This window comes from Artemia franciscana, chromosome 10 (assembly GCF_032884065.1).
Source record: "Artemia franciscana chromosome 10, ASM3288406v1, whole genome shotgun sequence".
In the NCBI taxonomy this organism is placed as follows: Eukaryota; Metazoa; Arthropoda; class Branchiopoda; order Anostraca; family Artemiidae; genus Artemia; species Artemia franciscana.
In genome coordinates this window covers 19,207,655-19,232,252 of record NC_088872.1, presented here as the reverse complement: position 1 = coordinate 19,232,252, position 24,598 = coordinate 19,207,655, and the positions used below count along the sequence as shown (strand labels likewise).

General features: G+C 34.6%; 1 protein-coding gene across 5 annotated transcripts in view; it reads left to right on the top strand.

Moving 5' to 3' along the window:
• LOC136031877 (uncharacterized) overlaps positions 1–24,598 on the top strand; it is a 195,430-nt gene that overhangs the window by 55,343 nt on the left and 115,489 nt on the right. For all 5 annotated transcript variants that reach the window (XM_065711815.1, XM_065711819.1, XM_065711817.1 and 2 more), the window contains exon 4: positions 339–620. In XM_065711815.1, the coding sequence (XP_065567887.1) occupies positions 339–620 (282 nt within the window). The remainder of the gene's footprint in view (positions 1–338; positions 621–24,598) is intronic.

Sequence of the window (24,598 nt, the reverse complement as noted above, 5' to 3'; positions counted from 1 at the left end):
AAACAGGACGAATTTGTCTGGTAATATGTTGTTCTATATTACAACGTTCAAAAATTTTAAGATCTATTTTTAATATTTCGCTGATTGTGGTAAATGGTAAGTAATGCTTCTTCTTTTCATTACTAAGCTTAGTAGCAAATTTTTTGGCGATTCCAGCATTGTTAAATGGTCTTATAGGAATGCGGGAAAACTTTAACACCATCTATACTAATAACTATTTTTTGCACTTCGTTTAATGACATAATATTTTCTCGACATATGGATGTAACTCAATTGCTGTTGATCCGTGTAATATTGGTTTATTTGTCTAACTTTTAACATGTCTTTGTCTTTTGCAGGCTTTTTGTTGGTTGTTGCGCCCAAATACAAACTTTTCCTTGATCCTTCTCAGCCATCAAGATTTGCTTGCTCTGAAAATGGAAGTGTCATAATCCAGCAAAAATGCAGCGAAGCATGTTACCAAAATGACATACCTCGGCAGATTATACTGCATTCTTGTAAACTCCCTGAATCGAATAGTTTTCCCGAGCAGGGAATTGGGATAGAGGATATTGAGGCAGTCAAAAATTTTTCTGCGTCGGATAATATCACACAAAACGAATCAGATTTTCCATCTAGTGGTAATATGTTTAGATTCTGTTAATATTTGGCAAACTTGTTTGCGTTCTATTCTCTTTGAATCTTCATTGCTTAGACAAAAAAACTTCGAATGTTTTTCGTTTTATCTTGCTCTTTGCTCGTTAATTTTCTTCTGTTTCGTAATTTCTTCACAAAATATTCTTATCATAGGATTTTCTTTATGTTACTTTCATGGACTCCTGATTTTATTCGAAGTCAAATAAAAACAAAAACAAGCTTTTTAACTGCAAGTAAGGAGCGACAATAAAACTTAAAACGAACAGAAATTATTCCGTATATGAAAAGGGTTGTCCCCTCCTCAACGCCTCCCTCTTTACGATAAAGTTTGACTCTTTCTCACAACCCTACTTTTTAAAACAATAAAAAACTTTAGTGTAAAGAGCGACGCGATGAGGAAGGGACAACCCCTTTCATACACGGAATAATTTATGTTCGTTTTTAAGTTTTAATGTCGCTCCTTACTTGCAGTTAAAAACTTGTTTTTTTTTTTTTTTTTTTTATTTGATTTCTGAACGTTATTTAATTAATGTATGTTTTGATTTTGATTCTCCGCACATGAATAATTAAAACGAAATTTGCATATTTTTTTCTGGCTAAATGGCTTTCTCATAGTTTTGATCGGACGATTTTTATAAAAAAAAGAGGTGGGGGAGGAGGCCTAGTTTCACTCCAATTTTAAATTGCTTAAAAGGCAACTAGAACTTTTAATTTTCTTACGAACGTTTTTATTAGCAATAGATATACGTAACCTACGAATTAACTTACATAACAAGATTCTATAGTTGTATAGTTTTATTACGCATATGAGGGGGTTCTCCCTCTCGTCAATACCTCGCTCTTTACACTAAAGCTTCAATTTGGTTCCAATTCTTCAAGAATGACCCCTGAATCACAAAGGCCGTAGAATAAATAGTTGAAATTACTAAAAATACTTTACCGTAAATAGTGAGATATTGTGGAGGAGACAAACCCCTTATATGCGTCACTTATATGCTGTTCGTTTAGGTTCTAATGCTGCTCCTTACTTCCACAAAAAAAGACTTTTTTTATTTTCTCATTGTTTTTTTAAATAATGCTAGAAAATCCTGCGGTTCTTCACGGATATTTTCTTCCCTCAAAATAAATTCCTACATGAAAAGATTCTCCCACGTAACCCACTCCCCGACCTCCCCTTAACGTGAAAAATTCCCCCTGAAAACTTCTATACACGTCCCAATAACTATTACTATATGTAAACAACGGTCAAAGTTCGTAACTTGCAGCTCCTCCCCCGGGGACTGTGAGGATTAAGTCGTCCCAAAAGACAAAATTATCCGTTTTTTTACTTTGCTGAACAAAATGGCTATCTCAAAATTTTGATTCAGTGACTTTGGAAAAAAATTAGCGTGGGAAGGGGCCTAGGTGCCCTCTAATTTTTTTGGTCACTTGAAAAGGGCACTAGAACTTCTAATTTTTGTTAGAATGAGCCCTGTTGCGACATTCTAGGACCACGGAGTCGATACGATCACCCCTGGGGAAAAGAAATAAAAAACAAATAAACACGCATCCGGGATCTGTTTTGTGGGAAAAAATACAAAATTCCACATTTCTGTAGATAGGAGCTTGAAACATCTATAATAGGGTTCTCTGATACGCTGAATCTAATGGTGTGATTTTCGTTAAGATTCTTTGACTTTTAGGGGGATGTTTTCCCCTATTTTCTAAAATAAGGCAAGTTTTCTCAGGTTCGTAACTTTTGATGAGTAAAACTAAACTTGATGAAACTTATATATTTAGAATCGGCGTAAAAATTCAATTCTTTTATGTAACTATTGATGTCAAAATTCCATTCTTTAGGATTTCAGTTACTATTGAGCCGGGTCAGTTCGTTCGTTACCATGTTCGTTACCATGAACTGTTTGTAAAAATATGCATTTTCATAAAAAATATTCTGTGATTCGATCAAATTATTTTTAACTCTTTTCAATCATCTTCCAACATCTAAATAACTCTCTTTTTAGGAAAAAACGCACCCTCGTCGAGCATTCTTAAATTGTCTGTTAAATTGATATACATTTAGTCCAATTCTTATACAGTAGCGTATCAAGGACAGTGAAAATGAAATGTGATTCTTTGAATTGATTAATCGGGAATTTACGCAACCATGTCCGTCTTAAAAAGATAAGGAAAGTCAGGGAATTTAATTTCTAGTAAAAAAGAGTGTTGTTACAATAATTAATAAAAGAGATATTTCCGGAATAAGAAGAAAACAAGAATTCTATTAAAATATGAAATAAATTTAAACACTAAAGGGAGAAGTCTAACAGAATAGGATGATTGACCTTTCTGTAAATATTTCTTGTAGCTATATCAATTGACTAGTAATTTTTAGTTTTAATGCTCGGCGGGCACTGAGTTTGAAAATAAGAAATGTCTGTGCAGCAGAAAACAACTGCAAAAAAACAACTGCAAAAAAGCAGCAGAAAACAAGCGCAAAAAAGTCATCATGCTGCACTAGAAAAGTAGCTTCCCTGATTGCTGCAGCAAAAAACAAACACTGCCGTTAACTGGGAGGATTAAAATTGGTAAAAAAACAGATTGGTGATTAAATGATGCAAGTATATAACCCTAAAAACTTTTTACTAGATAAAAATTCTTATTTTCATCTTATTTCGAGAATACCTCATTGTTACTTAATTTTTATCACATAAAGCGCAAATATTGAATTCATAAACACCAATAACAAGAAGAACAATAGAAATTTGTTTAAGACAGTGGGAAACAAATTAGAATGAATTTTTCGGCCCTATGTCCAAGGGCCGTGCTCAGTAATACATATAAGAAAAAACAACTAAGAGGATAAAATAAATAAAACTAAAATGAACAGTTTTTCAAAACAGTCACAGCATCCTTACTTCAGCGAAATTCGACCAGGACTGATAAATAAATTGCTATGAGACGAGGCAATTCATTGAAATGAAAGAAAGTGATTTAAAAACACGTTTATTAATGCTAGCCTAGCTGTTTTCGCTGCTGATCTTATAGGTCTATTTGTGACAGGTTCTGTTTTAATATCTGTTGGTTTCTTATAATATTTCGTAAGGTCATTTTTTATGAAATTTGTGTATAGAGCATTCAGTGAATATCCTCCTAAATCCGTATTTAAGGAAATATTATTATTAATCTTAAGTCTAATTTCAATTGCTTCTCGAACTACTTGCTTTATTCCTAGATCATTGCTAATAATGGCGGATTCTTCAAAAAGTACTTTGTGGCTAGGGTTTTCGAAAACATGACTGCTTAAATCAGAATCAAAAGAAACAGAAGTAATATTAGAATTCAAAGCTTTGGTGATATCATCTTTATGTTGTTGTAGGCGTTTCTCGAAATTCTGGTGGGTTCTCCCTACATAGAATTTGCCACAGTTTTTTCAAATTTGAATTGAAAATTGAATTCACTTTTTGCTTCAGACACCCGAAGAAAAGAAAATTGACGTCATGCATTCAAATGTCATCGTCTATTGAAAGATCAACGGGGTGGTAAATCACCCCTTCGAACGTTAGACTAGCCTATGCTGTGCAGACATGAAAAATGTTATCGAATTAGAGATTTGGTTTCCGCTTGTATTTTTTTCATGGTTTAGTTTGACAACATGGTGAGGATTTGAACCAGCCAAAAAATTTCCATGATTTTTTAACTACCAAAGATGATGTCAGGGGGCAAAAAACGGTTTTTTATTTAGATGTCCTTGGTATACACAATTATACACTACACAATTAGAAACGCTAGTAAACGGCGTTTAACTTTTAAGCCTTTCTCCTCTGTCTCTATTCATGCCTATACACTTATATTCACTCCTGCTTCAAAGTCTTGGATGTTTCGTATACACCTCCGTGGATATAGGGTTCTTGTTAAGGTAATTACCCACAAAGAGAGAAAATTCTCTGCATGTGTTCTCCATTTAGTTTAATACTGACTTCTGTTAAATGTTTTCTTAACAAATTACCTAAACACTACACACCTTTTTGCTTGAGGCTAAGGTTGTCCCCAGAGAACACAACAGAACACAATACATTTTGATTTGTTTTGTGAAAACTTTTCCTGGTCTGGTAGATAATCTTTCTCGTAGGCTTGCCGACGACCTGAATCTATGTATCCCACAGGGGCCTAAATTACCCAAACTCCTAAGAGACAAAAATATTACACTAACCCTTACTCATTACTACGTTTAGGTGAGATCTAACAGCCGTATCTCATACTTGTCCCAAGAACAACAGATTAGAGAAACCTTACGTTTTGAGGTTTCCTTAGCTTCAAGTTTACAAATAGTTTCTAAGTCGTTTGTCCTTTGCAAATTATCATCAAGCGAATTTAAAAATACTGGACGGAAAATTGCCTCCTTTCTTTAGCAAACAACTCAAGGAAAACTTAAAACTATTGGATGCTCGTTTTTGAGGAGCATTTCACAAATTGGCCTTATATTTCGTTTGATTAGACTTGCTGGGGGGAGGGCGAGAATCAAATACATGTGTTTAATATTTTTATAAAACTTATTTTTCTGTAATTCAAGACTGGCTTGCTTAGGAGTTAACTATATTTGTTCAGAAGGGCTGACATTGGGAAACTCCGAGATCTTGGCAAAGTTTGATGACCTCCGGGTAGGTTAGTGACTATGTTTTTTATTTTGTCGTTTGGATTTTGTAATTCTATCTAAAATTTTCTTATGAAAATCATTTTCAAATTTCATGTACCTACAAAGGCTTAAGAAAGTCTAACATCGTCTCATATATCAAACAGTTCGTGGTAACGAACTGTAGCGACCCGGCTCAATAGTAACCAAAACTCAAAAAAATTAAATTTTGATATCAATAGCTACATCAAAAGAATTGCATTTTAATGCTGATTTTAAATATATAAGTTTCATCAAGTTTAGTCTTACCCATCGAAAGTTAGGAGCCTGAGAAAATTTACCTTATTTAAGAAAATAGGGGGAAGCACCCCTTAAAAGTCGTAGAATCTTAACGAAAATGACACCATCAGATTCAGCGTATCAGAGAACCCTACTGTAGAAGTTTCAAGCTCCTATCTACAAAAATGTGGAATTTTGTATTTTTTGCCAGAAGACAAATCACGGGTGCGTGTTTATTTGTTTGTTTTGTTTTGTTTTTTTTCTTCTTTTTCCCAGGGGTCATCGTATCGACCAAGTAGTCCTAGAATGTCGCAAGAGGGCTCATTCTAACGGAAATGAAAAGTTCTAGTGCTCTTTTTAAGTGACCAAAAAAATTGGAGGGCATCTAGGCCCCCTCCCACGCTCATTTTTTTCCCAAAGTCAACGGATCAAAATTTTGAGATAGCCATTTTTTTCAACATAGTCGAAAACCGTAATAACTATGTCTTTGGGACTTACTCCCCCACAATCCCTGGGGGAGGGGCTGCAAGTTACAAACTTTGACCAGTGTTTATATATAGTAATGGTTATTGGGATGTGTACAGACGTTTTCAGGGGGATTTTATTTTGTTTGGGGGTGGGGCTGAGGGGATTATGAAAGTTTGTTACGTAAGTTAATTCTTAAGGTACGTATATTTTTTACTAATAAAAACGTTCGTTAAAAACTAAAAGTTCTAGTTGTCTTTTTAAGTAACCAAAAAATTGGAGGGTAACTAGGCCTCCTTCTCCACCCCTTATTTCTCAAAATCGTCTGATCAAAACTAAGAGAAAGCCATTTAGCCAAAAAAAGAATTAATATACAAATTTCATTTTAATAATTTATGTGCGGAGAGCCAAAACCAAACATGCAGTAATTCAAAAACGTTCAGAAATTAAATAAAAAAAACTAATTTTTTTAGCTGAAAGTAAGGAGCGACATTAAAAATTAAAACGAACAGAAATTACTCCGTATATGAAATGGGTTGTCCCCTCCGCAATCCCTCGATCTTTACGCTAAAGTTTGACTCTTTGCCACAATTCTACTTTTTAAAACAATTAAAAACTTTAACGTAAAGAGCGAAAGATTGCGGAGGGGACAACCCATTTCATATACGGAGTAATTTCTGTTCGTTTTAAGTTTTAATGTCGCTCCTTACTTTCAGCTAAAAAAATTAGTTTTTTTTTTATTTAATCAACATAAGATGTAGAGTTAAAAAAAAAAAAGAAAAAACTTCGTCGCCTGGAAGTGGAATTGGCTTATTAGGCACTTCTAAGGGAAATTCAGTTATCAATGCCATTATTGACGTATCAGTTATGCTCTTTTAACAGAGGACTTGTTGACGTATCTGTGCATTCACCTGTACTTTCTAGAATAAAACGTTGACAAACGAAAATGGGAAGAAGAATGTTACATAGAAAATTGTTTGCTACTGTTGCAAATGTGGAGAAACTTCTGGAAGATGCTGGAAGGTACGTATGGTATTGGAAAGTCAAGTTGGGATTAAACAGGCTTGAGAACTCCTAACTGAGTCACCTCTCAGCTTAGTCTATGAGCTCAGTCTAGATCTCGAGTCTATCATACCGCCCAGTTCCACGAACGCTTGAGTTGAGAGCTGCCCCGAAGAGAAAGCTGTCGCACATCAAGGCAGGGGAAAAAGTGAAAGGCATAATTATGACATTTAACTGTACCCGTTTATCAACATTATATTGTATCCATTTGTTAATATATTAAATCTGAATTCCTTTAAAACTTAACTTAGATTGTACTTACACCTTACAGGTCAGTTTTGCTGTAAGTCGCATGTCTGGTATTTAAAACGTTTCAACCAATTTTGACGTATCTGACAAGTTGACCAACTGTTAAAACCCAATTGAGGTAACAGTGTTTCGGCAATTTATTCTGCCGAAAATGTTTGATATTTTGCTTGGAAATTCTCATCATCCCTTTAATGTCATGCTTCTCAGCATGTAATTTGTTCACGTTTATTACTCCAACCATTTTTGTTCTGCGAGATTGCAAACATTCAACCTCGTTTTTCTCAAAATTTTGTTGTCTTCACCTACGCCAATTCCGCTTCAAAATGACGCCTAGTAGCCTCATTCATAGTTTTTGACTTTCTCTTTATTCTGTTGACCTAGATTTTCCTTTAGTCAAATAGAATCCCTGTTTCATTTCCATTCTGTAACCCACAAATCTTGTAAATCATAAATTACCATGTTTTAAATATGAAATTCATTGGATCAACCTTTTAGTTACCTTGGATACGGCTTTTTAGAACTTAGAAATGATTCTTTGTAAAGAAACATCCCATCTTTTTTGTTGCCTACTAAATTACCTTTTTAAACTGAGCGACCTGGTTCACAATAGAGGTGTGATTTTCAAGGGTTTTGTAGAGAAATTAAGTAGACAAAGTTAAGCTACCTAAGGCTGATAAACTCGTAAACATTGTCGTTCCATCATATGATGTTCATTACTTCTATTTGATCCCATCCCAATATATCCTCCATAACTCTAAGTCATTTATTAAAGTACCTCTTCAGTCTAACCTCGGGCGTCCATCGTTTCCCTTACCAAATTCAAATTCAGCTTGGGAAAACTGTTCAATCTGTTTCCAGCCTTTTTCGTATCTGGTTTTGAAGATATAGTGGAATTCGACTATCAAAAATCGTCTAAGCGTATCGTCACAGTTTTTCATGCTACCTGTTTTTTCAGTCAGGTCGAACAGGTCATTGAAATTAATACGTCTCTATTGAGTTTGGACTCTAAGGATGCAAGAACTAAACCTACAGCCTTACAACTTTGATATTCCACTAGATGTTTGATGAAAATGCTTTCTTACCCACTTTCCTGATTCGCAAGAATCGTGAATCAAACCCTTCGTGGTAGCAAACTATCAGTAAAGAGTGACTCGACTAAATAATAAAGAAAACTGTAGAAAAAAGGAATTTTGATACCAATCAAACAGTTCGTTGTACCGTAACGAACTGTAGTAAGGAGCGACCCGGCTCAATAGTAAACGAAATTCTAAAAAATGGATTTTTTTTTATCAGAATTTTGATGCTAATACATATATCAAAAGAATCGGATTTTGATGCTGATTTTAAATATATAAGTTTCATTGAATTTAGTCTTACTCTTCAAAAGTTACGAGCCTGAGAAAATTTGCCTTGTTTTTGAAAATTGGGGAAAGCATCCCTTAAAAGTCATAGGATCTTAACGAAAATCACATCATCGCATTTAGTGTATCAGAGAACTCTACTGTAGAAGTTTCAAGCTCTTATCTACAAAAATGAGGGAACTTGGTATTTTTTGCCAGAAGACCGATCACGGGTGCGTGTTTATTTGTTTGTTTGTTTGTTTTTTTCCCAGGGGTGATCGTATCGACCAAGTGGTCCTAGAATGTAGCGAGAAGGATCATTTTAACAGAAAATAAACGTTCTAGTGCCCTTTTTAAGTGACCAAAAAACTGGAGAGCACCTAGGCCCCCTCCCACGCTCATTTTTCCCCAAAGTCAACAGGTCAAAATTTTAGATAGTTGTTTTGTTCAGCATAGTCGAAAAACATAATAACTATGTCTTTGGGGCTGAAATACTCCCCCACAGTCCCCAGGGGAGGGGCTGCAAGTTAGAAACTTTGACCAGCGTTTACATACAGTAACGGTTATTTGGAAGTGTACAGACCTTTTCAGGGGGATTTTTTGGTTGGGGGTGAGGGAGGGGGCTACGTAGCAGGACCTTCCCTTGGAGGAATATATCATGGGAGAAGAGAAATTCCATGAAGGGGGCGCTGGATTTTCTAGCATTATTTAAAAAAATCAATGAAAAAATAAATATGAAAAAGTGTTTTTCCACTGAAGGTAAGGACCAGCATTACAACTCAAAATGAACACGGATTATTACACATATAGGGGGTTTATCTCTTCCTAAATACCTCGCTCTTTACGCTAAACTATTTTTAGTAATTTCAACTATTTATTCTACAGCCTTTGTGATTCAGGATTGAATCTTAAAGAATTAGGACAAAATTGAAGACCTAGTGTAAAGAGCGAGGTATTAAGGAGGGGGCAAACCCCCTCATATACATAATGAAAATATACGAATATAGAAGTTCGTTACGTAAGTTAATTTGTAAGTTACTTATATTTTTTACTAATAAAAACAATCATTAAAATTTAAAATTCTAGTTGCCTTTTTAAGTAACCGAAAAACTGGAGGGCAACTAGGCCTCCTCCCCCACCGTTTTCCTCAAAATCTTCTGATTAAAACTAAGAGAAAGCCATTTTGCAAAAAAAAAAAAAAATTAATACGCAAATTTCATTTTAATTATCCATTTGCGGAGAGCCAAAATCAAACATGCATTAATTCAAAAACGTTCAGAAATTAAACAAAAACAAGTTTTTTTAACTGAAAGTAAGGAGCGACATTAAAACCTAAAACGAACAGAAATTACTCCGTGAATGATAGGGGCTGTTCCCTCCCCAACGTCCTACTCTTTACGTTAAAGTTATTTACTGTTTTATAAAGTAGAATTGAGAGAAAGAGTCAAACTTTAGCGTAAAGAGCGAGGTGTTGAGGAGGGAACAGCCCATTTCACACACGGAGTAATTTTTGTTCGTTTTAAGTTTTAATGTCGCTCCTTACTTTCAGTTAAAAAAAACTTGTTTTTTTATGGCACTTGGTATTAACCAAGTGACATATAGCAATCGCAAATTCTGTCGGTCTGTCTGTTGGCCTGTCTGTCTGTCTGTCGGTCCCGGTTTTGCTACTTTAGGCACTTCCGGGTAAGCTAGGACGACGAAATTTGTCAGGCGCATCAGGAACCGGACCAGATTAAATTAGAAATAGTCGTTTTCTCGATTTGACCATCTGGGGGGGGGGAGTGGAGGATTGGTTAATTCGGAAAAAAATAGAAAAAATCAATTATTTTCAAATTACGAACGGTTGGTCAGATCTTAATGAAATTTGATCTTTGGAAGGATCGTGTCTCAGAGCTCTTATTTTAAATCCCAACCGGATCTGGTGACATTGGCGGGGGGAGTTGGGAGGGGGAAACCTAAAATCTTGGGGATGAAACTTTGTGGGAAGAATAATCTCAAGTCCTACATACATGATTGAAATAACCGGAACGGATCTGCTCTCTTTGGGGTAGTTGGGGAGGGTTAATTTTGAAAATTAGAAAAAAGAGGTATTTTTGACTTACAAACGGGTGATTGGATCTCAATGAAACTTGATATTTAAAAGGATATTGTGTCTCAAAGCTCTTATTTTAAATCCCGAACGGATCTGGTAACATTGGGGAGAGTTAGGGGAACCTAAAATCATAGAAGACACTTAGAGTGGAGGGATCGGGATGAAACTTGGTGGGGAAAATAAGCAGAAGTTTTAGATACGTGATTGACATAATTGGAACGGATCCGGCCTATTTGGGGAATTGGGGGAGGGGGTTAACTCTGAAAAATTAGAAAAAATGACGTATTTTTAACTTACGAAGGAGAGATCGGATCTTCATGAAACTTCATATTTACGAGGACTTCGTAACTCGTATTTCTAATTATAAATCTCAACCGGATCCAGTGCCATGGGGGGGAAATCTTAGAAAATACTTAGCGGAGAGATCAGGATGAAACTGGATGGGAAGAATAAAAACAAGTCTAAGATACGTGACTGATATAACCAGACCGAATCCGCTCTCTTTGGTGGATTTGGGAGGGGGGGGGGTAATTCGGAAAAATGAGGTATTTGTAACTTGCGAACGGGTCATGAGATCTTAATGAAATTTGATATTTAGAAGGATCTTGTGCTTTAAAGCTCTTATTTTAAATTCCGACCAGATGTGACATAGGGGGGAGTTCTAGGGGGAAACCGGAATTCTTGGAAAATGTGAAAATTGGGGTATTTTTATCTTACGAATAGGTGATCGGATCTAAATGAAACTTGATATATAGAAGCATTTTATGTCTCAGATGTTTCATTTTCGACACGAATTGGATCCGGGGACATAGAGGGTTAGAGGAGGGAAACAGAAATTTTGGAAAACGCTTAGAGTGGGAAGACCGAGATAAAACTTGATGGTAAGAATAAGCACAGCTAGATACGTGGTTGACATAATTAGAACGGATCTGTCCTCTTTGGAGGAGCTGGAGGGTGTTAATTTGGAAAAATTAGAAAAATTGAGGTATTGTTAACTTAAGAACGGATGACCGCATCTTAATGAAATTTGATATTTAGAAGGAACTCGTGTCTCAGAGCTCTTATCCCGACCAGATCTGTTGACATGGGGGGGGGAGTTGGAGGTCGAAATCGGAAATCTTGGAAAACGCTTAGCGTGGAGGAATCGGGATGAAGATTGGTGGATAGAACAAGCAAATATCGTAGATACGTGATTGACGTAACCGTACTGGATTCACTCTCTTTGGGGGAGTTGAGGGGAGGGGCTCAGTGCTTTGGTGCTTCTGGACGTGCTAGGACGATGAAAGTTGGTAGGTGTGTCAGGGAGCTGCACAAATTGACTTGATGAAGTCGTTTTCCCAGATTCGACGGTCTGGGGGGGGGGCTAAAGGGTATTTATAAAAAAGAGGTATTTATAACTTACGAGTGGGTGATCGGATCTTAATGAATTTTGATATTTAGAAGTACATCGTGACTCAGAGCCCTTATTTTAAAATCCCGACCGGCATTAAGCCTCTGATTTTCCTTTTAAACCAATCTATTGATTCTTAGAATTTTTTTTAGTGCTCATACCATATGAGCTCTTGGCTCTTAGCTCTTCTGGCCTCGTCACAAGTGCTATATGACCTCTTAGCTCTTGTTATTTAATAGATATTCAAAAGAATTAGATTTGTATGCTGATTTTAAATCTTCAATTTTTATTAAGTTTAGTCATATCCATCATTGGTTGCGATCCTGAGAAAATTTGTCTGATTTTCGAAAAAAGGCGGAAATACCCCTTAAAAGTTATAGAATCTTAATGAAAATCACACCACTAAATTCTGCGTATCAGACAAACACTACTGTAGAGGTTTCAAGCTTCTCTCACCAAAGATGTAGAATTTTGTATTTCTTTGCCAGAAAAAAGATCACGGACGCGTATTCATTTATTTTTTCCCCAGGAGTGATCGTATCGACCAAGTGGATCTAGAACATCGGAAGAGGGGTCATTCTAAAACAGAAATTAGAATTTGAGTGCTCTTTTTGAGTGACCGAAAAAATGTAGGGCAACTAGGCCACTTTTTTCCCAAAAATATTCCGATCAAAATTCTGAGAAAGCTATTTTGTTCAGCATAATTTAAAGGCCAAACAACTATGTCTTTGCAGATAACCTGATCCCCCACAGCCCCTTAGGGACGGTCTTCAAGTTATAAAATTTGCCTATTGTTTACATATAGCATTTGTTATTGGGAAGTATGCATACATTTTTCGGGTGGGGAGGGTAGGAAGAATTTTCTTCTGGGTTGATTTTGCGCTGGGAGGATTTGTCATGGAGAGGAAAGTTTCCAGGGGGTCAACTCTCCAGGGGAAATTTTATACTGGCGGATTTTGCCAGAACTCTTATAGGAAATTTCTTACATGTCTTGCTATCTCTTTACCAACTAAGTTTTACGCGTCGAGGTGTTCAGGGTAATTGTCCAGGGTAAATTTTCTCCTGGATTGAAATCTCCAGAGGATATTTCCATGGGTAAGGGAATATTTCGTGGAGGTGGAGCTAGGCTTTCTGACGTTATTTAAAAACCCAGTGGTTATATAATTAGAACAATAGGTAACTTTTTTAAAAGTGCCAAAAAAACTTTAGCGTGAAGAGCGAAGTGTTGAGGAGGGGGCAACCCCCCTCATATACCTAATAATTTATGTTCGTTTAAAGCTTTAATGTTGTTCCTTACTTTTAGTTGAAAAATCTTGTTTTTTTAAAATTTAATTACAATTAAGACACCAAAAGAATTGGATTATTATGCCAATTCCAAATATATAAAAATTTTCAAGTTTATTGTTAACCATCTAAGGCTACTCGCCGGAGAAAAGTTGTCTTATTTTGGAAAAAGGGGGAAACACGCCCAAAAACTCGAGCAATTTCAATTAAAATCACGCCATTAGATTCATCATTTCAAAAAACCCCACTTGATGAGGTTTGAAGCTCCTATCTACAAAAATGTAGAATTTAGTTTTATGTCAGAAGAAAGATTACGGATCCGTATTGTTTTTTTTTTTTTTCTTCTTCTTCTTCTTCTTTTGCTATTCCCAGGGTTGATTCTATTGAATCAATTATCCTAGAAGATCTGAAACAGATCTTCTAGGATAATTCGCACGGAAATTAAAGTTCTATTGCCCTTATTAAGTAGCTATAAAGATGTAAGGACAACTAGCCCCCTTCCACGCCCCCTTCTCCTCAAAGACATCCAATCGAAATTTGAGCGAGTAACTTGGTTCAGCATTGTTGAAAGGCCCAGTAATTACATCTCTAGGGATGACACAACCCCAACAGCCCCTGGGGATATGGCTGTAAGTTATGCCATTGTCCAAATGTTTTACATATAGTATTTTGTTTTTGCAAAATATAAGGAGTTTTTTGTGGGAGGGGGGATCTTCCGTAGGGATAGTTATCCGTGGGGAGGAAAGTTTTTGGGGAAATATTTCCGGGGTAAATCTTACACTGGAGGAAGAATTTCCTAATTTGATTAGAAACAGTCATAAATTAAATAAATAAACATTCGGAAGACGGGACAAAATGCTGCATAACGCGCTTTTGACAGGGACAAGTTTTCTGTTGATTGTGGTAGGTCATTCTTGTATATGCAATTTGAATCAGCTTGTCGATCTAAATCAAGTATTTGTAATTCGAAAAGCAGCTTGTCAAAGTCTATATGGGCTACCCCTAGTCTCGAGGCATATCTGCATTACTCTTGAATCTTATAGACATATCGAATCCTGCTGAGTTACTAATATAAAAAAAATAATTGTTAAAGTTGTTTATAAAACTATGGTATTCATAATTCTGTAAACGCCTCTTTTAAACGATCTGGGAGTTGCTTATTGTGAACTACGTACCTTAAATCTGATACCCATACCTTATATTTGGGATGCTCAACGCATAGGTCATTAGGCTTATTTTAAGTTTTAAAAATGGAAAATCATGGGATGCAGCATAACTTTTAGTTTCATTCGATTAATTCTAGCATTTATCACTCCGGGGTATGACCAAAAATACAAAAAAGGAACCCTTTGCAAGGGTATTTCGGATACCTCCAGGAATTTGCAGTATGGAAAAACTAAAAATGTAAAAAAAGATTGATTTTCATAGTAAATATATATATATATATATATATATATATATATATATATATATATATATATATATATATATATATATATATATATATATATATATATATATATATATATATATATCTATATATATAAAAATAAGTTGTCTGTCTGTGGATGGATGGATGGATGTGTCAGGTGACGTAATCTGAAAAAACTGGATCAGGTGACGTCAAAACTGAAAAAACTAAAAAAAGGCAAAAACTACAAAAAAAACTAAAAACTAATAAAAAAAATAAAAAAGCTAAAAAACTAAAAAAACTAAAAAAAGGCAAAAACTACAAAAAAAACTAAAAACTAATAAAAAAGCTAAAAAACTAAAAAAACTAAAAACTACAAAAAAAACTAAAAACTAATAAAAAAAATAAAAAAGCTAAAAAACTAAAAAACTAAAAAAACTAAAAAAAGGCAAAAAACTAAAAAAACTAAAAACTAAAAAAAACTAAAAAAAAAGGAAAAAACTGAAAAATAAGCTAAAATAAAGGTAAAAACCAATATAAAACTAAAAAAAACTGAAAAAACTAAAAAAAGGCAAAAACTACAAAAAAAACTAAAAACTAATAAAAAAAGTAAAAAAGCTAAAAAACTAAAAAAACTAAAAAAACTAAAAAAAGGTAAAAAACTAAAAACAATAAAAAATAAAAAAAAAACTAAAAAAAAGGAAAAAACTGAAAAATAAGCTAAAATAAATGACGACACTCAAAGAGAAAGCGACCAGGACAAAAGGAATGTTCGATTAGCAATCAACAAAGCACCGGGACACAGGGAGTATAAATGACGACCAGGACATAAGTAAAAAAAAAATTAACAAAACTAAAAAGAAGGTAAAAACTACAAAAAAACTAAAAAGAAAAAAAAAACTAAAAACTAATAAAAAAACTAAAAAATCTAAAAATCTAAATAAACTAAAAAAGAAAAAAAAAAGGAAAAAAATAAAGGAGAAAAACAAAACTAAAAAACGAATGTATATACAGACCGGTACACCGGGATACAAATGACGACGGGACACAGGGAATATAAATGACGACCGGGACACAGGGACACAACTACAACGGGGACACCGGGGGAAACAGGGGGATATAAATGACAACCGGGACAAAAAAAACTAAAAAGAAAAAAAAACTAAAAACTAATAAAAAAAACTAAAAAATCTAAAAATCTAAATGAGCTAAAAAAGAAAAAAAAGGAAAAAAATAAAGGAGAAAAACAAAACTAAAAAACGAATGTATATACAGACCGGGACACCGGGATACAAATGACGACCGGGACACAGGGAATATAAATGACGACCGGGACACAGGGACACAACTACAACGGGGACACCGGGGGAAACAGGGGATATATATCTATATTCACAGGTGGGACATAGGGACACAACTACAATGGCGCGTAACTAATATGGCGCGTAACGACTTACGCGCGCGGGGGGGCTTGGGGGGGGGCGCGAAGCGCCCCCACCAACTAGGTGTTGGGGTGGCGCGAAGCGCCACCCCAACAGCTAGTATATATATATATATATATATATATATATATATACTTATATTTGTATATATATATATATATATATATATATATATATACATATATTTGTATATATATATATATATATATATATATATATATATATATATATATATATATTTATATATATATATATATATATATATATATATATATATATATATATATATATATATATATATATATATATATATATATATATATATATATATATATATATATATATATATATATAAATAAGTTGTCTGTGTGTGTGTGGGTCTGTCTGTCGGGTGACGTCATGTTTGTGTGTCGACTGACGTCATGTTTTCAACTGACAAAATTACAGACCGGGACATCGGGACACAAATGACGACCGGGACACCGGCACATAGGGAATATAAATGACGACACTCAAAGAGAAAGCGACCGGGACAAAAGGAATGTTCGATTAGCAATCACCATCAACAAAGCACCGGGACACAAATGACGACCGGGACACAGGGACTATAAATGACGACCAGGACATAAGTAAAAAAAACTAAAAAAACTAAAAAAAGGTAAAAACTACAAAAAAACTAAAAACTAATAAAAAAACTATAAAAGCTAAAAAACTAAAAAAACTAAAAAAGAAAAAAAAGAAAAAAGGAAAAAAATGAAAAATAAAGGAGAAAAACAAAACTAAAAAAACGAATGTATATACAGACCGCGACACCGGGATACAAATGACGACCGGGACACAGGGAATATAAATGACGACCTGGACACAGGGACACAACTACAACGGGGACGCCGGGGGGCACAGGGGGATATAAATGACGACCGGGACACCGGGACACAAGGAATATAAATGACGCCTGGGACACTCAAAGAGAAATCACAGACTGGGACACCGGGACACAAATGACGACCGGGACACAGGGAATATAAATGACGACCTGGACACAGGGACACAACTACAAAGGGACGCCGGGGGCACAGGGGGATATATAAATGACGATGGCGACACAGGGAATGGTCGATTAGTAATCACCATCAACAAAGCTCAAGGGCAATCATTAGAATCATGAGGTATAGATCTGAATACGGATTGTTTTCCCATGGACCATTATATGTTGCATGTTCAAGAGTCGGTAAACCTGACAATCTATTTATATGCACAGACAATGGGACAGCAAAGAATGTTGTATATTCGCAAGTTTTACGTAGTTAAAAACATATATATATATATATATATATATATATATATATATATATATATATATATATATATATATATATATATATATATATATATATATATATATATATATATATATATATATATATATATATATATATATATATATATATTCACAGGTGGGACATAGGGACACAACTACAATGGCGCGTAACTAATATGGCGCGTAAGGACTTACGCGCGCGGGGGGGCTTGGGGGGCGAAGCGCCCCCACCAACTAGGTGTTGGGTGGCGCGAAGCACCACCCCAACAGCTAGTATATATATATAAATAAGTTGTTTGTGTGCTGTGTGTTGACTAACGTCATGCATGTTTGTCGACTGACGTCATTATAAGGATTGAGCATTATGCCGTCATGAAGTTGTTTGTCGACTCACGTCATGTTTGTTGACTGACGAAATTACAGACCGGGACACAAATGACGACCGGGACACTCAAAGAGAAATTACAGACTGGGACACCGGGACACAAATAACGACCGGGACACAGGGAATATAAATGACGACCGGGACACAGGTGATGTTCGATTAGCAATCACCATCAACAAAGCTCAAGGACAATCATTAGAATGAGGTATAAATCTGAACGACGGGGACGCAGGGAATGTTCGATTAGCAATCACCATCAACAAAGCTCAAGGGCAGTCATTAGAATAATGAGGTATAGATCTGAATACGGATTGTTTTTTCCATGGACAATTATATGTTGCATGTTCAAGAGTCGGTAAACCTGACAATCTATTTATATGCACAGACAATGGGACAGCGAAGAATGTTGTATATTCGCATGTTTTACGTTGTTAAAAACATATATATATATATATATATATATATATATATATATATATATATATATATATATATATATATATATATATATATATATATATATATATATATATATATATATATATATATATATATATATATATATATATATATATATATATATATATATATATATATATATATATATATATATATATCTATATTTACAGGTGGGACACAGGGACACAACTACAATGGCGCGTAACGACTTACGTGCGCGGGGGGCTTGGGAGGGCGCTTGTTTTACGTTGTTAAAAACATATATATATATATATATATATATATATATATATATATATATATATATATATATATATATATATATATTTACAGGTGGGACACAGGGACACAACTACAATGGTGCGTAACGACTTACGTGCGCGGGGGGCTTGGGGGGGCGCGAAGCGCCCCCACCAACTAGGTGTTGGGGTGTCTATATATGGGGTATATATATATATGTATATATACATATATATATATATATATATATATATATATATATATATATATATTTAAATTTGTCTTTTAGATTTGACAGTGTTTTCTCTTTGATACTAACAAAGGTAAGGAGCACACACATTGAAACTAAAGACCTGTGTAGATTAAAGTGCATTCCCCGTTTGATGAACCCTAATTCAAAGGTAATTCGTGCAAGTGTTTAAAATTGTGTCGTCTGGAGGGGCTTTAAACCCTCTAGGATTCACCTAAGGTGGCTACTCTTACCTCTAGGTACACCTACGCCAATAAATGCGGGAAACTGCTTTTGATTTTGCATCAGTTTTTTAATTCTGGAAATTAGTAGGAGTTTTTAATTTGGATATGTTAAATATTGAAAGAAAGCGAAGATGTATGAGTGATTTGTAGCCTTATTCGAAAATATATATATATATATATATATATATATATATATATATATATATATATATATATATATATATATATATATATATATATATATATATATATATATATATATATATATATATATATATATATATATATATATATATATATATATATATATATATATCTTGAGATGCGGTTTGATAACAACATGTAAAACATATTTGAATGTCAACTAAGTACCAAGGGAGGCATAATTTATTTGTTAGAATAATTCCACGAGCTTTACAAAACCAAAAAATGAAATAACTCCCCATTTGTGTTTTTAGTCGAGGCATCGATTTTTAAGTGTCTTTTTATGTTGTTACTGGAAACCCTACGTCCTCATAGACATCTCAAGTGGATTTTCCATCAATCCTCCAGTCTTCCAGAACAATTAAGTTTCAATCCGTTTGGCAGATTTTCTTAAAGTGATATTTTTAGAAGTCTTTTTTGAAGAGATTGTTTTTTTCTTTATTCCATTCAAAAATGGAGTGGTAACTTAGAATGATGACTAACAGGGGAAGATCCCCCACTTGAAATGAATGAAAAATATAGAGATCTGTTGGTGATAGATGGTGTTCCTTTGAATAATAGTCTAAGTTTTAATGAGAGGAAATAGAAGAAAAAAGAAAAGATTAGCATGAATAAAACCCAAACTTTTGAGACTCGTGAAGTGGTTCTTCGTCCTTTTGTCTCCAGGTTCATTCGATGCAACATAATTTTTTTTCGAATTTAATATACGAAAATGAATTATTTTTAGCTCAAGAATGTCCAATAAAGAGATTTTCAGCATAGATAATTAAAACTAGGAGCATTGGTGACTTCATTTCTATTGCAAAAAAGGAACCCGTTTGAATTACCTGCCTAAATAATTCAAAAAGAAAAAAAAGAAAGAAAAACTATATAAAATGAACTAAAATATTCTGCAAAGGATAGTAAAGCGAATGGGAAGAGTTTAAACAATGTTAGCATTATTTTAAAAGCCTTAAAGGCATTGATTCTGAGTATTTATTGCAATTGGTTTAATTAAGATAAAAAAGGCTCTTTCAGGTTTTAATAACAAAGCTGTCAGTAGGTTAAATCTTCATTGTAATTGGTTCGATAGCGGTCAAACGGACTCTACGCCTTAGAAAGCTTATACAAAAAGTGCAAAGGGCGGATTTCACCTCGTCCTAATTCATGTGTATTGCGTTAGAAGAAAAATATACCTTTTTCTCCCTTTTATCGGCCTGTTAATTATAGGCATAACTTGCTTATGAGAAATCGCGTTTTGCTCTGGCTCTTAACCAATACCTTTAATTCCATAACTTTATCTGGTAATTCCTCAATGCTAAGACGAATAATAAAATAGAACTGTTGTTTTTCGCCATCCTCATTATATCCTAATCTGAAACTAAATAAAAAAAAAAACAAGTTTTTTTTTAACTGAAAGTGAGGAGCGATATTAAAACTAAAAACGAACAGAAATTATTCCATACATGAAAGGGGCTGTCCCCTCCTCAACGCCCTACTCTTTACGCTAAGGTTTTTATTGTTATAAAGAGTAGAGTTGTGACAAAGAGTCAAGCTTTAGCGTGAAGAGCGGGGCGTTGAGAAGGGGAGAGCCCCTTTCATATACGGAATAATTTCTGTTCGTTTTAAGTCTCAATGACCTTCCTTACTTTCAGATAAAAAAAACTTTTTCATTAGTGAAAGATATATGTAACTTACGAATTAGCTTACGTAACAAACTTCTATATTCGTACATTTTTATTATGTATGTGAGAGGGTTCACCCACTCGTCAATACCTCGCTCTTTACACTAAAGCTTAAATTTTGTCCCCTGAATCACAAAGGCCGTAGAATAAATAGTTGAAATTACTAGACTAAGATATTAAGAGGAGGTGAACCCCTTACATGCGTAATATTTTCTGTTCGTTTTAATTTTTAATGCTACTCCTTACTTTCAGTTGAAAAAACTTGTGCATATTTATTTTTTCATTGTTTTTTTAAATAATGCTAGAAAATGTTGCGTCCCCTTTATGGAAATCTTCTTCCCCCATTACAAATTCCTCCATGGAAAGTATCCCCCACATAACCCCCTCTTCTCAATTCCCCTCCGAACCAAAAAATCCCCCCTGAAAACGTCTGTACACTCCCCAAAAACCATTACTATATGCAAACACTGGTCAAAATTTGTAACTTGCAGCCCCTCCCACGGGGACTGTGGGGGAGTAAGTCGTCCCCAAAGACATAGTTATAAGGTTTTTCGACTATGTTGAATAAAATGGCTATCTCAGAATTTTGATCCGACGACTTTGGGAAAAAAAATGAGCGTGGGAGGGGGCCTAGGTGCCCTCCAATTTTTTTGGTCACTTAAAAAGTTTACTAGAACTTTTCATTTACGTTCGAATGAGCCCTCTCGCAAAATTCTAAGACCACTGGGTCGATACGATCACCCCTGGAAAAAAAAAAAATTAATAAACACGCATCCGTGATTTGTCTTCTGGCAAAAAATACAAAATTCCACATTTTTGTAGATAGGAGCTTGAAACTTTTACAGTAAGGTTTTCTGAACTTGTATAGTAAGGTTCTCTGATACGTTGAATCTGATGGTGTGATTTTCGTTAAGATTCTATCACTTTTAGGGGGCGTTTCCCCCTATTTTCTAAAATAGGGCAAATTTTCTCAGGCTCGTTACTTCTGATGAGTTGGACTAAACTTGATAAAACTTATATATTTGAAATCAGCATTAAAATGCGATTCTTTTGATGTAACTATTGGTATCAAAATTCCGTTTTTTAGAGTCTTGGTTACTATTGAGGCGGGTTGCTCCTTACCACGAACTGTTTGAAATGGTATAGGAAGCGTTTACTAAACTCTGCATTTTAAGACTTGTTTTAATTGAAAAAAAAAATATTTACTGAACATAGTCAGATTTGTAGACTCTATGGATGGAATGATTTATTTTCATTAAATATGAACAACAGTAATAAGGATTTTAAAACAAATAGGACAAAGCTCTTATAGTTGTTTTACTATTGAATGCTGAAATAACTATGATCAAGATAATAACCAGATCTAGATAATAACCAGATCATTTTTTATGGTATTTTCACTATCCTTATGCAGAAGACTGGAAAGTCTAAGGAGTAAATTTCAGAAGGGTAACTACCTCACGAGAGGTTTTGGTGTTGGTAGACCCTAGATGTGAGTTTTGTGCCGAAAAGCAGTATTTCAAACAGCCTGACGAACATCAAAGCGTCGCCCTGCGCGAGTTTAGGAATAAAAAACATGTGCTGGAAACTCTTGGTATAGTTGCTCTTTAAGAACTAAGAATATTACAACAGTGAAATGGGATAGGATAGTAACTAAAAACCTCAATAACTACGGCAAACCTTTACAGCAAAAATAATATCTAGAAATAACGACGAAACTCTTTAGGTTACTGCATTTAGGCTACTTCTACTTTCTGATGCTATAAAGCACATGCTCTGACATAAAAGAATCTATTTTGGCCTAGAAAACCTAAATTGGAATCTTTGGTGTGATGAAGGAAAATTTCGTGTTACGGATCATTTGCAGTCAATAAATTCGATTTTCTAAAGGCTTTGAATTTTTATATTATCTTAAAGCTTGAGAGAATATTTTGTTTCAAAAGTCTTCAAAAAAGCATTTAGAAGTAATTTAGGGTATGTGTTCTCGGAATTCTTATTTATACCATAAATCCCTTTTTTTATTAGCTTTTTTTCCGAAAATAAGAACAATCGAGGTTTAAAGCAAGTACACTTAAACTAAGGCAATTCAAGCCTATATAGCTCGAATTCTCCATGCTTTTTTTTTATCTTTAGCTTTCCAGTGTACTAGATGTTGAAACATCATTCTAACTAGGATATGCCATACTACAATATTAATAAGCTGAGCAGAATAAACAATTTTTGTAAAACACTTCTTCACTTAAGAGCTTTTCTATATAAAATTCCTATCTATCTTAATCCACGAATTACGTTCACAGCTGCCAACTTTTATCTCGACTTGTACTATTTTTGGGAAGCTAAAAGCATAATTTTCAATTATGTTAGGATTTTTTTTATATCAAACAGTTCGTGGTAACGCACTGGTAAGTAAGGAGTGATGTGGCTCAATAGTAACCGAAGCTCTAAGAAACAGATTATTGATAACAATAGATACATCAAAAGAATTGAATTTTGATGCTTATTCAAAATATGTAAAATTCACCAAATTTAATGGCACCCATCAAAAGCTACGAGCCTGAAAAAATTTGCCAAATTTTGAATAAAGGAGGATCCCCCTCCCAAAAAAATCAAGTGATCTTAATGAAAATCACATTATCAGATTCAACATACCAGAGAACCGTACTGTACAGTTTTCAAGCTTCTATGTGCAAAAATGTGGAATTTAGCTTTTTTACCAGAAGAAAAGATCACGGATGCATAATTTTTTCAGGGGTTATCGTATCAAATCAACGATCAAATCAAATCAACGATAGAGGCTCGGGAGAGGGCTCTATATCGGAAATCAAAGTATCTAGTAGCCTTTTTAAGGGACCAGAAATATTGGAGGGCAGCTATCCCTCCTCCCGCGCTCGTTTTTCCCCAAAGTCGGTCGATCAAACTTTTTGATAGCTATTTTTTCAGAATAGTTGAAGAGTCTAATAACTATGTCTTTGAGGATAACTTTACCCCCCTCAGTCCCTAGGGGAAATGGCGGCAAGTTATGAACTTTGCTCATTGTATTGTATAGTGTTGGTTATTAGGAAGTATATATACATTTTCAGGGGTATTTTTCTGGTGAAGGGGGTGGGGGTTACGTGGGATTATATTTCCAAGAAGAATGTTTTCATGGGGCAAGGGAATTTTGCATAGAGGGGGAGCCGGATTTTCCAGCATTATTGAAAAAACGATCAGAAATTAAAAAGAAAACAAGTTTTTTCAACAGAAAGTAAGGAGCAACATTAAAACTTAAAACGAACAGAAATTGTTACGTGTATGAGGGGATGGCCCCCTCCTCAATAGCTCGCTCTTTATGCTAAATTTTTTTTAGAACTGTTAAAAAAGCTTATTATTCTAATTAAACGGTCTTTATGGTTCAGGAGTCATTCTTAAAGAATTGGGACAAAGTTTGAACTTTGGTGTAAAGAGCGAGGCGTTGAGGAAGGGTCGACCCCTCATATACGCTATAGTTTCTTCTGTTTTAAGTTTTAATGTTCCTCCTTACTTTCAGTTGAAAAAACTTCTTTTATTTATTTAATTGTGATAAAGGCGGTCGTTTTGTGAGATTCTTGTC